Source organism: Ranitomeya imitator, chromosome 1, assembly GCF_032444005.1.
Source record: "Ranitomeya imitator isolate aRanImi1 chromosome 1, aRanImi1.pri, whole genome shotgun sequence".
Classification (NCBI taxonomy): domain Eukaryota; kingdom Metazoa; phylum Chordata; class Amphibia; order Anura; family Dendrobatidae; genus Ranitomeya; species Ranitomeya imitator.
Window position 1 is genome coordinate 1,073,510,222 of NC_091282.1, and position 17,194 is coordinate 1,073,527,415.

The 17,194-nt window shown below is 42.9% G+C and overlaps 1 protein-coding gene across 4 annotated transcripts in view; it reads left to right on the forward strand.

The window, feature by feature from the left end:
- Positions 1–17,194, forward strand: part of CLCN3 (chloride voltage-gated channel 3) — a 155,171-nt gene that overhangs the window by 116,261 nt on the left and 21,716 nt on the right. For all 4 annotated transcript variants that reach the window (XM_069744216.1, XM_069744214.1, XM_069744217.1 and 1 more), the window contains 4 exons: positions 741–1,286; positions 4,687–4,873; positions 7,743–8,141; positions 8,430–8,646. In XM_069744216.1, coding sequence (XP_069600317.1) covers positions 741–1,286; positions 4,687–4,873; positions 7,743–8,141; positions 8,430–8,646 — 1,349 coding nt within the window. The remainder of the gene's footprint in view (positions 1–740; positions 1,287–4,686; positions 4,874–7,742; positions 8,142–8,429; positions 8,647–17,194) is intronic.

The window sequence follows — 17,194 nt, forward strand, 5'->3', positions numbered from 1 at the left end:
CAGTAGGTTTCCTGTCCTGGCTGGGCGGATCCCTCTCTCAGGTGTGCTGTCATGGGCTCCGGAAAAACTGGCTACCGGTAAGTAACCTTGGTGTTTCTCTGGAATAAAACATTGGATTGCAGATGTCAAGGTATCATTTTATTCCGCATCCTATGACCTGCATGACGATCTAGACGGCTTAGGGTGGATCCTATTGACAAATTCACTTTTCATATCCTTGTTGATGGCAACCAAGGCCTGTAAATATCTGTATTTGTATGTCATGCTCATACTCTGGTCAATAAATTGAGATGTTTGGAAAATTTTGTTACCATTTTTTCAACATTCCATATCATTATCATGTCTTATCTACTCCATGACTATTCCTCCGTGATATTGTAATTTTCATGTAGTTTTATTTAAGAAGTTTTTGTATATTAGATTGGATGGGCTGCCCAGCACTATATAAGTGCACGCCAAAGTGACTGCCACCCATATTTTACAAGGTCAGAATTGTTAGTCTTAGCTACATCCTGCATTCCTCCTATACCATGTATTTTGTATACACTTAGGGCCCTATTCACAAAAGCTTTTACGCCAGATTTTTTAATGATAATGGATAAAACCTTGAGCCTAAGGAGCAAAATACGACCCGAGCAAATATGGCTTCTTTGTGTACATAATCTGAGCTTGGAGTAAGCTACATTTTGTGAAGCGTGCAGTCACATAACTGCCTGTCTTTTTTTTTTTAATCTCTTTAGGTCAGTTACTACTTTCCTTTGAAGACACTGTGGCGATCATTCTTTGCCGCTTTAGTGGCTGCTTTCATTTTAAGGTCAATCAACCCATTTGGAAATAGCCGTCTTGTGCTTTTTTATGTGGAGTATCACACTCCTTGGTACCTGTTTGAACTCCTCCCTTTCATCCTGCTCGGTGTGTTTGGTGGACTGTGGGGAGCATTTTTCATCCGTGCAAACATTGCTTGGTGCCGACGACGCAAGACTACGAAATTTGGAAAATACCCAGTCCTGGAGGTTATTTTGGTGGCTGCTATCACAGCCGTCATTGCATTTCCCAATCCATATACACGATTCAACACCAGTCAGCTGATTAAAGAGCTGTTCACAGACTGCGGGCCTCTCGAATCCTCCACCCTGTGCGACTACAAAAATGACATGAATGCTAGCAACATTGTGGATGATATCCCAGACCGGCCTGCTGGGACTGGGGTATACTCAGCCATGTGGCAGCTGTGCTTGGCGCTTGTATTTAAGATCGTTATGACCGTGTTCACATTTGGCATTAAGGTAATTGATTTTTATTTTATTCTTTTAAGCAAGCTATCACTGGTCTGCTATTTTTTTTTTTTTTTAAAGTCAAGTAATAACTTATGTAGCAGAGAGGTAATACCTGACTTTGGTCATCCCGTAGTTATTGTAAACACTCACACCCACACACCCAAGGGATGACCAAAGTGAGAAATCTATACCGCACTAGTGTAGTTCTTCCATCTGCTCACGACTGTGCCCAGAGTCACTGCTGCTGGTAAATGGAGCTATTCCATAAGCACTAATATACAGTATACGCAAAGGCTTTAAAGGGGTGTTCCAGTCCAAAGCATGTATCACCTATCCATCTTATTGCTGACAAATCTTAAGTTGATCTGGGTTTTAGCAATGCGGCTCCCACAATTCAATGCTGGGCTGATGTTGGACAATACTTTTTCAATGAAACAGCATTGCACATGCTTGGTTTTACAGTACCTTGATTAGTAGTGTGTCTGAAGGGGACCGTGATGGGGGTCCCCATTGATCTGGCAACCACCAATCCAACATCACCTATTTATTGAGCAAAGTATTGAATATTTTTGGTTGGAACAACCTTTTCAATAAGATAGATGAAATGTTGAGACATACCACATCGGGATTCTTATTATAGGCTTTTGTAGAATGTTTCCTTGTGAGAACATGGAGACACTAGTGGAAATAATTGTTGATTTATTGCACAGATCCTCTGCAGTATGATGTGGTGATTTGAAGGAGATCTGATTGGGGCTTTTCTGAAGCGCTGCACAGGCGGGGTACTGTGCACCAGGGCTGTCACTAGCTAGAACATGGTGATTTCTGGAACTCTCCATTGCTTGTAGTCCATGCAAAAGGTCTTAATATTAATAGTTTATTGAAAAGTAGGTTTTCTCGACTATAATCACAAAAGGAGTTGGTTATGTGGCTAGTGCTGAGAATACAGCGGTTATCTCCCGCTGGCCAGTTCAGTCTGTAGCTGGTGATTGGCTGGGAGGTGGGCTTAGTTAAGGGGGCAGGGACTAACAATCTGTTGTCTTGCAGCAGAACACAGGCTAATGAGGGGGCACATAGTGAGACACATGGAAGATTGTCTAACTAAACACTTAAAAAGGGAAGGGGAATGGCACAGTGAATAAATCACACTTCCTTGTGTGCAGGCTTCCGCAGGATCAACACATTAACCCTTCAGACTTAGAGAAAGTAAGCCACAGGGATAATGTTATTTATTGACTATTTTGTTTGGTATGACTGTCTGTTTTAGGGGCATAAAAATCAAAGTTTGAAAATTTGTGAATTTTCATCAAATACCGGATATTTCCAGAAATGCAAATTTTATCAACCTAAATTTACCACTATCCAAAAACAATCTCTGAATTGCTGCGATGTGGATGTATTCCAGAGTTATTACCACATAGTGTGACGTGTGTCAGGTGTAAATACTTGGCCTGGTCAGGAAGGTGAAAACTGTTTTTTCCCCAGCATTATATCCATGCCAGGATGGAACAGGTCTGAAAAAGCAGAGAAGCCGGCCAGATGTAAACACTTGTGTCAATCCAAAGTTTCCTAATTTGAACACTTGTAGTGAAGGCCTTGTAATGGAGCAGATTATTGCCATGATGTAAGTGGAAAATCCTTTGGGTTGTGTGAAATGTGCATTTTCTCGGACAGTAGTAAGGCATTGGTCAGATGGGGGTATTTTCGGTTGATTGACTGCATGCTGACGAATAATGTATGTGTCGGTACCCCTGCCTGGTCCATTTTACAGCCTAGACTAGTGCATGTACAGTGCCGGCCCAAAAAGGCTTTACATTTGTGCAGTAAAAAAAATAACATATACCGTATATACTCGAGTATAAGCTAACCCGAGTATAAGCCGACCCCCCCCCCCCTAATTTTGCCACAAAAAAACTGGGAATACTTAATGACTCGAGTATAAGCCTAGGGTGGAAAATGCAGCAGCTACCGGTAAATTTCAAAAATAAAAATAGATCCCAATAAAAGTAAAATTAATTGAGACATCAGTAGGTTAAGTGTTTTTGAATATCCATATTGAATCAGAAGCCCCATATAAATCTCCATACAGTTTATGATGGGCTCCAGAAGATGCTCCATATTAAAATATGCCCTATATAATGCTGCACAAATGTTGATTATGACCCCATAAGATGTTCCATTCAGACATTTGCCCCGTATAATGCTCCACAAATGTTGATTATGGCCCCATAAGATGCTCCATACAGATAACTTCCCCATATAATGCTGCACATGACCCATAAGCTGCTCCATACAGATATTTGCCCCATATAATGCTGCACATGGCCCCGTAAGATGCTCCATACAGATATTTGCCACATATAATGCTGCACATGGCCCCATAAGATGCTCCATACAAATAACTGCCCCATATAATGCTGCACATGGCCACATAAGATGCTCCATACAGACATTTGCCCCCCTATAATGCTGCACATGGCCACATAACATGCTCCATACAGATATTTGGCCCGAAAGCTGTTGCTGCGATTAAAAAAAATAAAAAATGTACATACTCCCCTTTCCCGTTCCACCACTGACCGCTGCTGTGTCTTCCCATCCTGTGCACCGACGTTCAGGAAGAGGGCGGCGCGCACTAATCGCGTCACCGCGCCTTCTGACCTGAGCGTCACTGCAGAGGACGCGGAAGACACAGCGGCGCCGCCGGTGGCACGAGGAGCAGGTGAGTATCGCGCACTGCCCCGTCATACTTGCCTGCTCCTGGCGCCGTCGCTGCAGGTCTGTTCCCCGGTGCCGCATTTTCTTCCTGTATTGAGCTGTCACTGTTACCGCTCATTACAGTAATGAATATGCGGCTCCACCTCTATAGGAGGTGGAGCCGCATGTTCATTACTGTAATGAGCGGTACCATGTGACCGCTCAGTACAGGAAGAAACTGCAGCGCTGGAAGAAGCGGGGACCGCGCCGGGAGTAGGTAAGTATAATTACACAGACCCCGCTCCCCCTCCCCTGCCGACCCCCGGGTATGACTCGAGTATAAGCCGAGAGGGGGACTTTCAGTCCAAAAACGTGGGCTGAAAATCTCGGCTTATACTAGAGTATATACGGTAAAATCTGTGTCTTGTTTTCTGTTCTTGAAGTAGCAAACAATGGGGGAGAGTATGCAAAACTGTCTAAAAGCTAAATTGGCTTGTTGCCATAGCAACCAATCAAAGCTCAGCTTTCTCTTCTCAATACGAATTGTAAGGAAATATTCACCATAAAACACTTGAATGTTAAGATTCTGTGGTTTTGTTGAACTTTTATAAAGATGTTTTTTTCTGTCACTGTAATATAGGACAGCTCCCGCACCTGACTGCAGTGCCTGACTACATCTGTAAGTTGTCTTGTGTTTGGTACCTTGTTTCAGGTTCCCTCCGGACTGTTTATCCCAAGCATGGCAATAGGAGCTATCGCAGGAAGAATTGTTGGCATTGCTGTGGAGCAGCTGGCATACTACCACCATGACTGGTTTATATTCAAGCAGTGGTGTGAGGTGGGGGCGGACTGCATCACTCCCGGACTCTATGCCATGGTCGGAGCAGCCGCGTGTTTGGGTAAGTCTTCTGATATGGCTATTGTACAAATATATGGACTAGTGGGTAGTTGATCTTGCAGCAGAAATGGTGATAAAGGTAAAAGTGCTTCTCGCAAAACTATATCCGTTCTTCAATGCAGAAAGTGAAACTCGTATATTATATAGTCATTACAAACAGTGATCTATTTCAAGTGTTTATTTCTGTTAATGTTGATGATTATGGCTTACAGCCAATGAAAGCCCAAAAGTCATTATCTCAGAAAATTAGAATGCTTTATAACACCAGCTTGAAAAATGATTTTAAAATCTGAAATGTTGACCTACTGAAATGTATGTTCTGTACAAGCACTCTATACTTGGCCGGGGCTCCTTTTGGCCAATCAAGCACAGTGATACTGTTGCTTTTAAACTAGAAATTGGTACTTTTGGCAGTGTGGACAGGTGTCAAGTCCTGCTGGAGAATTAAATTTCCATCTCCATAAAGCTTATCTGCAGAGGGAAGCATGAAGTGCTCAAAAATTTCCTGGTAGACGGCTGTACTGACTTTCGTCTTGATAAAACACAGTGGACCTACACCAGAAGATGACATGGCTCCCAAAACCATCACGGATTGTGGAAACTTCACAATAGACCTCAAGCAGCTTGGATTGTGGCCTCTCCACTCTTCCTCCAGACTCTGGGACCTTGATTTCCAAATGAAATGCAAAATTTACTTGAATCTGAAAACAACACCTTGGACCACTGAGCAACAGTCCAGTTCTTTTTTTTTTTTTTTTCCCTTGGCCCAGGTAAGATGCTTCTGGTGTTGTCTATTGGTCATGAGAGGCTTGACACAAGGAATGTGACACTTGTAGCCCATGTCCTAGATACGTCTGTGTGGTGGTTTTTGAAGCAATGACTCCAGCAGTAGTCCACTCCTTGTGAATCTACCCCAAATTTTTGAATGGCCTTTTCTTAACAATCCTTTCAAGGCTTCGGTTATCCTCGTTGCTTGTGCACTTTTTTTCTACCACGCTTTTTCCTTCCAATCAACTTTACATTAATATGCTTGTATACAGCACTCTGTGTAGCCAGTTTCTTTAGCTGTGACCTTTTGTGGCTTACGCTCCTTGTGAAGTTTGTCAATGACTGGCTTCTGGACATCTGTCAAGTCAGCAGTCTTCCCCATGATTGTGGAGCCTAGTGAAACAGACTAAGGGACCTTTTTAAACCCCTTTGTGACCTGCACTGTACTAGTACTGCTCTGCGGGAGGTATATTCGTGCCCAGAGCAGTACTAGTATGGTGCCACAATCGCGTGCAGGTGTCGGCTGTATAAAGATTCCCTATAATGAGGCAGATGGAGGCACTGTGGACGCCTTCTGATCTGTGACCCGGCGGTGTCTGTCTTTTTAGGATTGCATAAAAGTGCCGTTGGCCACAGTTTTGTGTACTTCTGAAAAGGACACTGCGGAACAGAGGCCAGACGGAGACCAGAGTAACTGCTGCCTCATTATAGTGAATGGACCCATCGGGGGTTTCATCTGTCACTCGGAGATTTAGATGGAAACCCCGAAGCAAGTGGTCAGCCTAGAGCGCCGGATAACTGTAATCCCAAACGTTATGTAAATTTTCCCAATAAAAGCTTCGAGTCAATCCACAAAAAAGCAAGTCCCCACTCAGATCTGTTATCTGTAAACAGAAATATAGGGGGCTTCCATGTTACTGATAGCACAAAGGCTCTGGAAAAGCAAAATTGTTCCTAACCTGCAAAAAGGAATTCAGCAAATTCTCCACTCCCAAAACCAAATGCCCTCCTCCCTTCTGAGCCCCAGTGTGTCTAATCCACATACATCATCCACATGTCTGGCATTTCTGTAGTGATGAGAGCCTGCCTAATTTACAGGCGCTTGTCTCCAGACGCATGAGCTGGGCATAATGTCATTTTCGCTCAGTAACACTCACAGCTGCTTGTTTCTGGAAAACACCCATGGAGTCAAAATCATCACTACATCTGTAGATAAATTCCCAAAGGGGTATAATTTCCAAAATGGGGACACTTGAGGGGGATTCTGCTTTTCTAGCACTTAAGGGCTCTTTGTATGGAATCCACAAACTAGTCTAGGAAAATCTGCCCTCCAGGAGGCAAATAGCGCTCCGTCCCTCCCGAGTCTTGCCGTGTGGCTAAGCAGTACTGTATAGCCACATATGGGTATTTCTACGTTCAGCAGAAATTGGGGGACAATTTGTGGTGCCATTTTTACCCATTTCCCAGTGTGGACATGTAAAACTTGTTACTGACACACAATTAGGTGTATCCATATACAAGGCCCACCCTGTAGATCACTCTGTTTGTAATGACTGTATAGAATATAGGAGTTTCCCTTTTTATATTGAAGAACTGAAATTTTTTATGTAATTTAGTGAGAAGCACTTGTATTTGTGGAGGTTCTAACCCCTGTTGCAAACATGATTGTGACTCCATGTAGTCCTAAACTCAACAGTAAAGATTTACTCTCGGATGGCTTTTTTTCATTTCTGCACATATTTGTATAGGATTAAAAAGAATATGTTCGTCTGCATTTGTTAATCCAAGTCCTAATCCTTATTAATGTAATCCCTGAAGTAAGAACGCTGGTACTGTTTGTACACTGACTCCAGGCACTGTGTGAAGTAAGAATAATAAGTGTATTCTCACCAGATCTGACCCCTGAGGCTCCAGTGCTCTCTGCTGGGACGGGAATCGGTGACATCCTGTATTAGTCGCCTGATCTCTGAGCCCTGTGATTGGCTGGAGCAGTCAGCTGACTGTCATCCCTTTGTTCAGAAATATTAGTTTTCAAATCTTGCTTTGGTGGCAATCTGAGATGAGCGCTGTAAGCTTGTCTGACTCGTCTTGTATTTTATCAGGTGGCGTTACCAGGATGACCGTGTCACTCGTTGTTATTGTCTTTGAGCTGACAGGAGGCCTAGAATACATTGTGCCATTGATGGCGGCTGTGATGACCAGTAAGTGGGTAGGAGATGCTTTTGGACGCGAAGGCATCTATGAATCGCACATACGTCTTAATGGATATCCGTTCTTGGATGCAAAAGAGGAATTCACACACACAACTCTGGCCCGTGATGTGATGAGGCCAAAGAGAAGTGACCCCCCGCTCGCTGTGCTCACGCAAGATAACATGACCGTCGATGACATTGAAAGCTTGATCAATGAAACAAGCTACAATGGTTTTCCTGTCATCATGTCTAAGGAATCGCAACGACTTGTTGGGTTCGCACTAAGAAGAGATCTAACGCTAGCAATAGGTAAGTAACAGATTATTATATTTCTGCTGTAACATTAATGATCACATACGCCGTCCCCTCCATCTTACCATAGTGGGCAGGCTGTATTTGCTCGTTCATTATCTTTGAATGTGTGGGACCCTGATCTGCATCTTGTCACTGTCATTGTTCTCTCCTTTATCTCCCCACTGACCGTTGGCTGTTCTTCATCAGCCTATAGATTTACTACCGTAAAAGACTATGTTGTAAGCATGGAGTCATTCTAGACTGGAGTTGGCTGTTTAGGAATTGTCTATCTGTTTTATGTAGAGAATGCAAGAAAGAAGCAAGAAGGTATTGTTGGAAGTTCTCGTGTGTGCTTCGCCCAGCACACCCCATCCCTTCCTGCAGAAAGCCCCCGGCCCCTGAAACTCCGCAGTATCCTGGACATGAGCCCATTTACTGTGACTGACCACACACCAATGGAGATAGTGGTGGATATATTCCGCAAGCTGGGGCTCAGGCAGTGCCTTGTCACACACAATGGGTGAGTGTTCAGCATGTTCACATTATTGTAATGACTGGCATTAGACTGAGGTCATATGTTGGGTTGCAGTTTTTTCATGAACTAAATTGGTCATTAGACAGACCCCTTTAATGAAATACAGCTATAAGATTCCAATAGTATTATACGTTTGTCCATGAACAGATTTACAATCTCCACTTTGGAGTGACATTAGAAAGCAGATACTGTATATGAATTATGACCCCTCCAAACCTCATATCCAAGTGATGTGACTGATACTTCTCAGCCAAATATAGTAGTGACTTTACGGAGCACACCATAGAGTAATACCTGCTGAAGCACATTGCTATCTGCAGCCTATAGATGTAAGGGCTTATACAAAAAGGGCCACAAAGTCACTGGACTCTGTTCTTTCCACACTTTACACGGAGTGGATAGAAGGACCTGCTATGATATTGCGGCCCACAAGACTTTATTAACATGGACAGGGGTCCTCGCACTTGGTGTCATCTGTACCAAGAAATCACTGCCATTGCTAGTAATCATGTAGACTGAGCAGCTGAGGATTTTTCGCACAGGTGACCTAAGGTATATTAGTCTCTGGTTTGGAGACAAATTAATTTTTATTTATTTGCCTAAAGATTCACTGAAAATGGAGTATCGCCGTCTTGTCTCCGAAGTGTGAATAAATAATATACCAGTGCGAGAAGTGACGTTCAGTGGATTAAATAACCCATCCCTTTAATTTTTTTCCACTAAACGTGAGTATGTAGTGTGTACAGTGGCATGTAAAAGTTTGGGCACCCCTGGTCAAAATTACTATTATTGTGAACAGTTAAGCAAGTTAAAGATAATCATGATAATCTTTATATAGCGCCAACATATTCCGCAGCACTTTACAGCTTAACGATGAAATGATCTCTACAAGTTAAAGATGACACATTTCCTTTGTATTTTAGGAAAAAAATATATATTTTCATCTTTTACATTTTGAAAATTACAAAAAGGAAAATGGGCTGATGCAAAAGTTTAAGCACCCTAGGAGATTGGCATGCTCAGATAACTTTGACCAAGGAGTCAGACTTTAATTAGCCTGTTAGGGTTATGGCTTGTTCACGATCATCACTGGGAAAAGCCAGGTGATGCAAATTTCCCACATTTTCTAAAAAAATCAACCTCTTCTAACCTTGTGCCAAAAAACATCAGCCATGGGTTCTTCTAAGCAGCTGCCTAGCACTCTGAAAATGGTGAAGGCCCACAAAGCAGGAGAAGGCTATAAGAAGATAGAAAAGTGTTTTCAAGTTGTCTTTTCCTCAGATCAAAATGTAATTAAGAAATGTCAGTTAACCGGATCAGTGGAGGTCAAGATAATGGAAGACCAAGAAAAAGTTCAGTGAGAGCTGCTCACAGGATTGCTAAAGAGGCAAATCAGATTCCCCGCTTCACTGCAAAAGACCATCAGAAAGATTTGGCAGATACTGGAGTTGTGGTACATTGTTCTACTGCTCAGAGACACCTGCACAAATGTGGCCTTCATGGAAAAGTCATCAGACTAAAATGTCTCCTGCATCGTCACCATAAAATTCAGCGTCCGAAGTATGCAAACGAACATCTAAACAAACCTGATGCATTTTCAAAACAATTCCTGTGGACCGATGAGGTTAAAATAGAACTCTTAGGCCACAATGATCAAATCAAAGGTGGAGAAATAAGGGCACAGAATTTCAGGAAAAGAACATCTTGCCAACCATTAAGCATGGGGGTGGACCAATCATGCTTTGGGGTTGTGTTGCAGCCAATGGCACAGGGAACATTTCACGAGTAGGGTGAAGAAAGGATTTGATGAAATTTCAACTAATTCTTGATTCAAATATAACACCATCTGTAAAAAAAAAAGTGGAGTTAAGAGTATGATTTCTACAAAAGGATAATGATACTAAACACACATCAAAATCTACAATAGACTACCTCAAAAAGCGCCTTCTGAAGGTTTTACAATGGCCATCAGTCTTCTGAGCTGAACATCACTGAAAATCTGTGGCTGAACCTCAAATAGCCCTGCATGCAGGACGCCCCAGGAATCTCACAGAACTGGAAGTTTTTTCTATGGAAGAATGGATGAAAATCCCTCCAACAATTAAAAGACTCTTCTTGGCTGGCTACAAAATGTGTCTGCAAGCTGTGATACTTTCTAAAGGGGTCGCTACCAGGTGATAACCGTATAGGGTGTCCAAACTTTTGCATCAAACCATTTTCCTTTTTCTAATACTTAAAATGTAAAAGGGAACTACCTAAACTTTTACATGCCACTGTATGTGTTACCGTACTCTTCTACTGCTGTCTTCTCCAGGATCCAGTGCTGTTCTGCTCCTCTTCTCAGTGATGTCGCTGCTCTTCAGAGTCTCTGGGTCACACAGCCCAGTGAAATGGCTTTTACATTGTAAGTCTATGAAGCGTCAGAACAAGGCTCCATAGGCTTACATTGTAAAAGAGAATTAAGGCTCACGTATAGAGTGACCTGGAGGGTCTGAAGAGCAGTGACGTCACTGAGAAGAGGATCAGAATGGCACTGGATCCCGAAGGAGGCGGTAGGCGAGTATAAGATGTACACACTGCATACACTTATACATACATTTAGTGTAAAAAAGAAACCTCATGCGAGGGCTACTTTAAGAAGTAGCTGTCATTTTAATTTTTATTTAATAAATCAACATTAAAATAAACTTTATAATATACCTTATCAGATAAATCTGCTTTTTTCTCTGCCAGAATTGATCAGTCATTATCAAAATTCTCAATTCTGAGGTAAAATCAGTATTCAGTGAAGACGGACTCCCATTACTGAGATAGGAGATGGCAGTAACTACATATACAAATCTATGTAGATAAGGGGGAGGAGCTAGAGACAGAGCTCCTCCCCTTTACATAGACTCCCATCAGCACTAGCTGCCATCTCCTATCTGTGATGGCAACGTCTGCTTCACTGAATACACATTTCACCTCAGAATTGAGACTTTTGGTAATGACTGATCAATTTTATCAGAGATAGAAGCAGTTTTCTCTGATTAAGTTTATATTATAAAGTTTATTATTTTAATGTGTACTATTAGTTTTATGAAATATTAAAATGATGATTACACTCTCTAAGGGTTTTTCTGGTTCTATCAAATAATGTATAATATACCATACTGGAGGCCATTGTCACCACAGACCTATATGCTCATATAACGAAGCTTCTTAACATGGGCCAGAGATTTCTGAATGACTTGTAATATCCTTAGAAAGCTAAAGAGAACCTGTCAGCAGGATTGTGCTCAGTAACCTACAGACAGTGTCAGGTCGGTGGTGTTATACTGATTACAGTGATGCCTTGGGTGGTGAGATCTGTCTTGTGGATGTTTTAATCTGTATTTGTAGTTTTTAGTTAGATATTCTCGTGCTCAAGGGTGACCTTTGTGGGGGTTTTGTGGTGTTACATATGCTTGACAGGCCACTGATGCTTTAGTGACCTGTCCCCTATTTTACATTAATATAAATGTAAAATGGCGCCGGCACATGCACAGTAGCATCTATCGCTTGCCAATAGATGCTATGGTGCAAATGCCGCCGACATTTTACTGTAGGAAAAAAAATGTGCCTTCAGCAAAATAGCAGCGCCTGTGCAGTAGCATCTATGGGCAAGCAGATAGATGCTACTGCGCAAGCACCGCCACCATTTTTCTGCAACCACATTTCTTTTTCCTCCTGCAAAATGGCAGTGGCACTTTTATAGCAGTCAAACTGTGGAATTCCTTACCACAGGAGGTAGTAATGGCCGACACTATAACAGCTTTTAAAAAAGGGCTGGAGGATTTCCTTGATACACATAACATTGTGGGTTATAGTTAGATTAGTGGCGAAATGTACAATTGGTGAATGAGCAGGACGTACTTGCCAGTGCTCCTGCTTGTTATCAAGCTATGGGTGTTCTTGGGCTTAAAAGAGTCCGGGATCGATCCTCCCAGGCTGCCCCCTCCTGACTGCTGCCCACCTGGAGAACATCTGAGGGCCAGTCCTGGCCTCCTCAGACCCCTTGTTGAGGAGGACCGGAGTCTCGGGCTGGGGAATGGGGCTGTGGAGTGTGATAGCCGCCATTTTGATTGTGCATGAGTGCTCTTCTGGCTCCTGTCTCTGCTCCTGATGGGCCCCCTGGATGAAGATATCGGTCGCCTGAGGGTGAGTCCTCTGGAGCTGGTCCCCCTCCGACACTCCAGCGGAGGTACCTACCTCTCCTTCTGCGGTGGACCGGAAGCGGTGAGATGTGGAGTGCACGCTGTTGCCCCTGCGAGGTCCTGTGGGGCCGATCGACAGGGTCTCCCAACCCCCCTTTGCTGTCCACGCAGGACCGGCGTGTGTGGGGGCCCTGTCAGCCCTGGGTGGTGGTTCTGCCTGGCGGGAGTGGAGGGGAGACTTGCCGGAGGCCTGTGCCCTGTGTCTGTCTCCCCCTGAAGATCTTATTGAAGTGCTAGGAGTAAGGCAATGTATGGGATACATGTGAAACTGCCAGCACGTTCTGAATGCAACACTTGCAAGATGCTGTAGCCTGGAGCTGACTCCTCCATTATAATCTGAGTAATATCTACCTCACTTGACCAGTTGAACAGTCTGTTGTTTATGTGTACATCAGGGCACCTGGAGAATCTCTCTCCATTAGAGTATGTGCCCACGTTGCGGATTAGCCTCTGGAATTTTTTGTGCGGATTCTGCATCTCTTGGCAGAAAACGCAGGTGCGGATTTGAGTTTTTTTAATGCGGATTTGCTTCGCATTTCATGGGTTTTTACCGCTGCGGATTTCTATAATGGAATGGGTACAAAAACTCTGCAGATCCGCACAAAAGAAGTGGCATGCTACTTCTTTTAATCCACGCGGAATTTTCCGCACCATTAGCACAGCATTTTTTTCCCCCATTGATTTACATTGTACTGTAAATCACTTGCGGATCTTCAGCGTTTTCTGCATGGGAAAAAAATGCTGCGGATCCGCAGGAAATCCACAACATGTGCACACAGCCTTACATGTTTCAAAGCATATTTCAGTCCCTGCTTTCACTATCCTGGCGCTTGTGGACTGATACTCTGCTGCCATCTGGTGTCTGAGCCTATTCTATTACAGCCAGAGTTCTTAACTGGCTAATGAGTGGGATACCTTTTGTGATATTCTATTTTGAGCATTGGACAATCACCGCTGCAAAATATGGGACTGTAGGTCTTCCATCTTAGGCGCCAACCATGTGAATCCTGATTACTGCTTATGCTCTTTCCCCCTGCTTATATCATTGAGCCACTTAATGTTTGACTTTCACCTCCTCATGGTCTTTGCCTTTAGCTTGGTGTCCGCTTCAATCTTTAAATAATATTTGCTTGTATGGACTATCTCCTTCATAGTGGGCAAAAACAGTCCGTCTCTTCCTGTCCTTTTGACGTCTCTGACCTCTGGCTCCCACTCTTGATCAAGATGAACAATATTCTCAAACAGAAAGTGGGGAGAAGTTGGATCATTCCCTCATACTGCCCCGCACCTCTATTCCAAAGAAAGGGGAAACTCAAATGCATCCCTCTGACCTAGCTATTGAGGTCACGGCTAAATTACTACTGGAATTCAAAACAAAAATTGAATCCACTCTTAATTCTACACTGAGTGGTCTACTAGATAGACAGGATAAGCAGGTTGAGCAGCTGACTGAATTGGAAACGCGAGTATCATCAATCAAGGATGTGTCTAATGATGATCATGCCAAAGTGGCAGCTATCGCCCATGAAAACTTGCGTTTGAGAGATCGCATTGATGACCTAGAAAATCGTTCCCTCAGAAGCAATCTACTTTTTAGTGGGATTACCGGAGTCATATTCACACGATGCCCTGAAGCCTTTATGTGCAAATGATGTTCCAAGTGCTCTAAAACTACCCGAGGGCAAAAAGGTGGAGAGAATTCACAGGAATGGTCCTCCACCATCTTCCAATAACCGGGATGCACTTGTACCGCAACAAGTCATCATGAAGTTTCTGGATTTCAATGATAAAACGGACATTATCCAAGCATACAGGCAGCTGAATCAATCCATTATCATTCAAGGCCATAAAATCATCCTGCTTTTCAAGGACTATTCTATGGAGGTAACCAGAAAATGCAGGGCTTTCAGTTCCATGTGCACCAGTCTACGCAAGAAAAAAAATCCGCTTTCAACTCTGTTACCCGGCTACCTTACGTTTTGAAGGATCCGGAAGGTTCTTTTCGAGAATTTACATCACCTGACAAGGCGGGGACTTTTGTTAACAAACTTCTGAGTTCTCCACAAAAGACACATGTACTGATCTCACACACACTGGAATCCGATTGTATACCCATATAACATAACTGCTCTCCTCCATTCCCGTATTGCCTTCTGAAGTAAGGAGATTGGTTATTCTTGGGGACACTATCTCCACTTGGAAGGCAGTGAGTCTGGCCTTCCAGAATTTCAGAACGCCTTCCATTATGGAGGAACTCCGAATTCCCTCAGGGTAGGGAAATCATTTTTTTTCAGAATGGCAACAGGCGGGAATACGTACAGTCTCTCGTCTTCTCCATCTAACTGAATTGAGATGGCTAACTTGTGCAGAATGTCTAAAAAATATAACCTAGCTCCCCAACACTATTTTCGATACGATCAAATCAAATGCTCCATTATGGCCAACTTAAGACGTTACATTTGAGGTAGCCCAAAATGAGAAAATGAGTTGGATGTTATTTCCTCTCCCATGGGTATGTACCCCTTCAATATCGGTTCTTTATTCTGTAATGAAATCTAATTTGCTGGGGGTGCACCCGGACATCTTCTTTAAATATTGGAAGCCGCAATTAGATGATGTAGAGATTCCCTGCAAGACTAGAGCGGTGTGGCGCTTATTTAGGAAACACATTGTAAACGAAAGGTGGAGAGCGACTCCGTGTAAAATCATGCATGGGGCCATCTATGCTTTCAGTATACCCATAAAAGATCCTCTATCAAATAGACGAACGGCTTGTCCTAAATGCCTTCTCTCTAGCTCTCACCTCGTACATGGCCTTTTGGTCTTGTCCTGCATCAGTCTCTTTTTGGGGTTTGTTTGGTATCAAACTTGATTAATACCATTTGGGGATCGGACTGTTTCCTGTCTCCCTACTTAGCCTTATTTCACTTCTGGGACAGATGCTCCTAAGAAGAAGATAGGCGGTTCTCCCAAATTGCTGCATACCTTGCTTATATTGGCAAAGAAAATGCTTCTTAAATACTGGGCTAGATCCAGACTTGCCCCCATCGCAGAACTGATGGCACAAATGAATCATTTCATGGAGGTAGAATAGCACGATGCTCTATAATAAAGAAACACAAGCAGGCAAGTTTCTTTTGAAATGAAAGCCGTTTATTGTGAATTGTTGCTCTTCAGGGATAAAGAGAATATGGCTAAATCTTATGTCTACGGCCTGGTATATACAGCTCTGGCAAAAATTAAGAGACCACTGCAAAATGTTCAGTTTGTCTGATTTTTCTCTTTATAGGTATATTTTTGAGTAAAATGTAAATTGTTCTTTTATTCTATAAACTACTGACATGTCCCCAAAGTTCCAAGAAATACATTTTGTATTTATTTTCTGAAAATGAGAAATGGTCAAAATAACAAAAAAAAAGCATTGCTTGCAGACCTCAGTTAATGTAAAGAAACCCAGTTCATAATCGGAAACAACAATACTAATGTTTTAACTCAGGAAGAATTCAGAAATCAATATTTTGTGGAATAACCATGACTTTTAATCATAGCTTTCATCTGTCTTGGCATGCTTTCCACTAGTCTTTCACACTGCTTTTGGATGACTTTATGCTACTCCTAGTACAAAAATGTAAGCAGTTCTTCTTTGTGTGATGGCTTGTGACTATCCATCTTCCTCTTGATTACGTTCCAGAGGTTTTCATTGGGATTCAGGTCTGGTGATTGGGCTGGCCATGACAGGGATTTGATGTAGTGGTCCTTCAACCATGCCTTGATTGACCTAGCTGTGTAACATGACGCATTGTGCTGCTGGAAAAACCAGTCCTCAGAGTTGGGGAACATTGCCTGAGCAGAAGGAATCAACTGGTTTTCTAAGATAATCTTGTATGCTGCTTGATTCATACATCCTTCGCAAAGAACAACCTGCCCAATTCCGGCCTTGCTGAAGCATCCCCAGATCATCACCGATCCTCCACCAAATTTCATAGTGGGTGTAAGACACTGTGGCTTGTACGCCTCTCCAGGTCTCCGTCTAACCATTAGATGACCAGGCGTTGGGCAAAGCTGAAAATTAGACTCATCAAAGAAGATTGCCTTGCTCCAGTCCTCTATGGTTCAATCCTTTTGGTCTTTGGCAAACTTCAGCCTGGCCTTCCTTTGCTTCTTTCATTGATGGAACGCTTTTTTTCTAGCTTTACATGACTTGAGCCCTGCCTCTAGGAGCCTGTTATGAACTGTTCTTGCCGTGCAGTTCACCCCAGCTTCCATTTGCCATTCCTTTTGTAGGTCACTTGATGTCA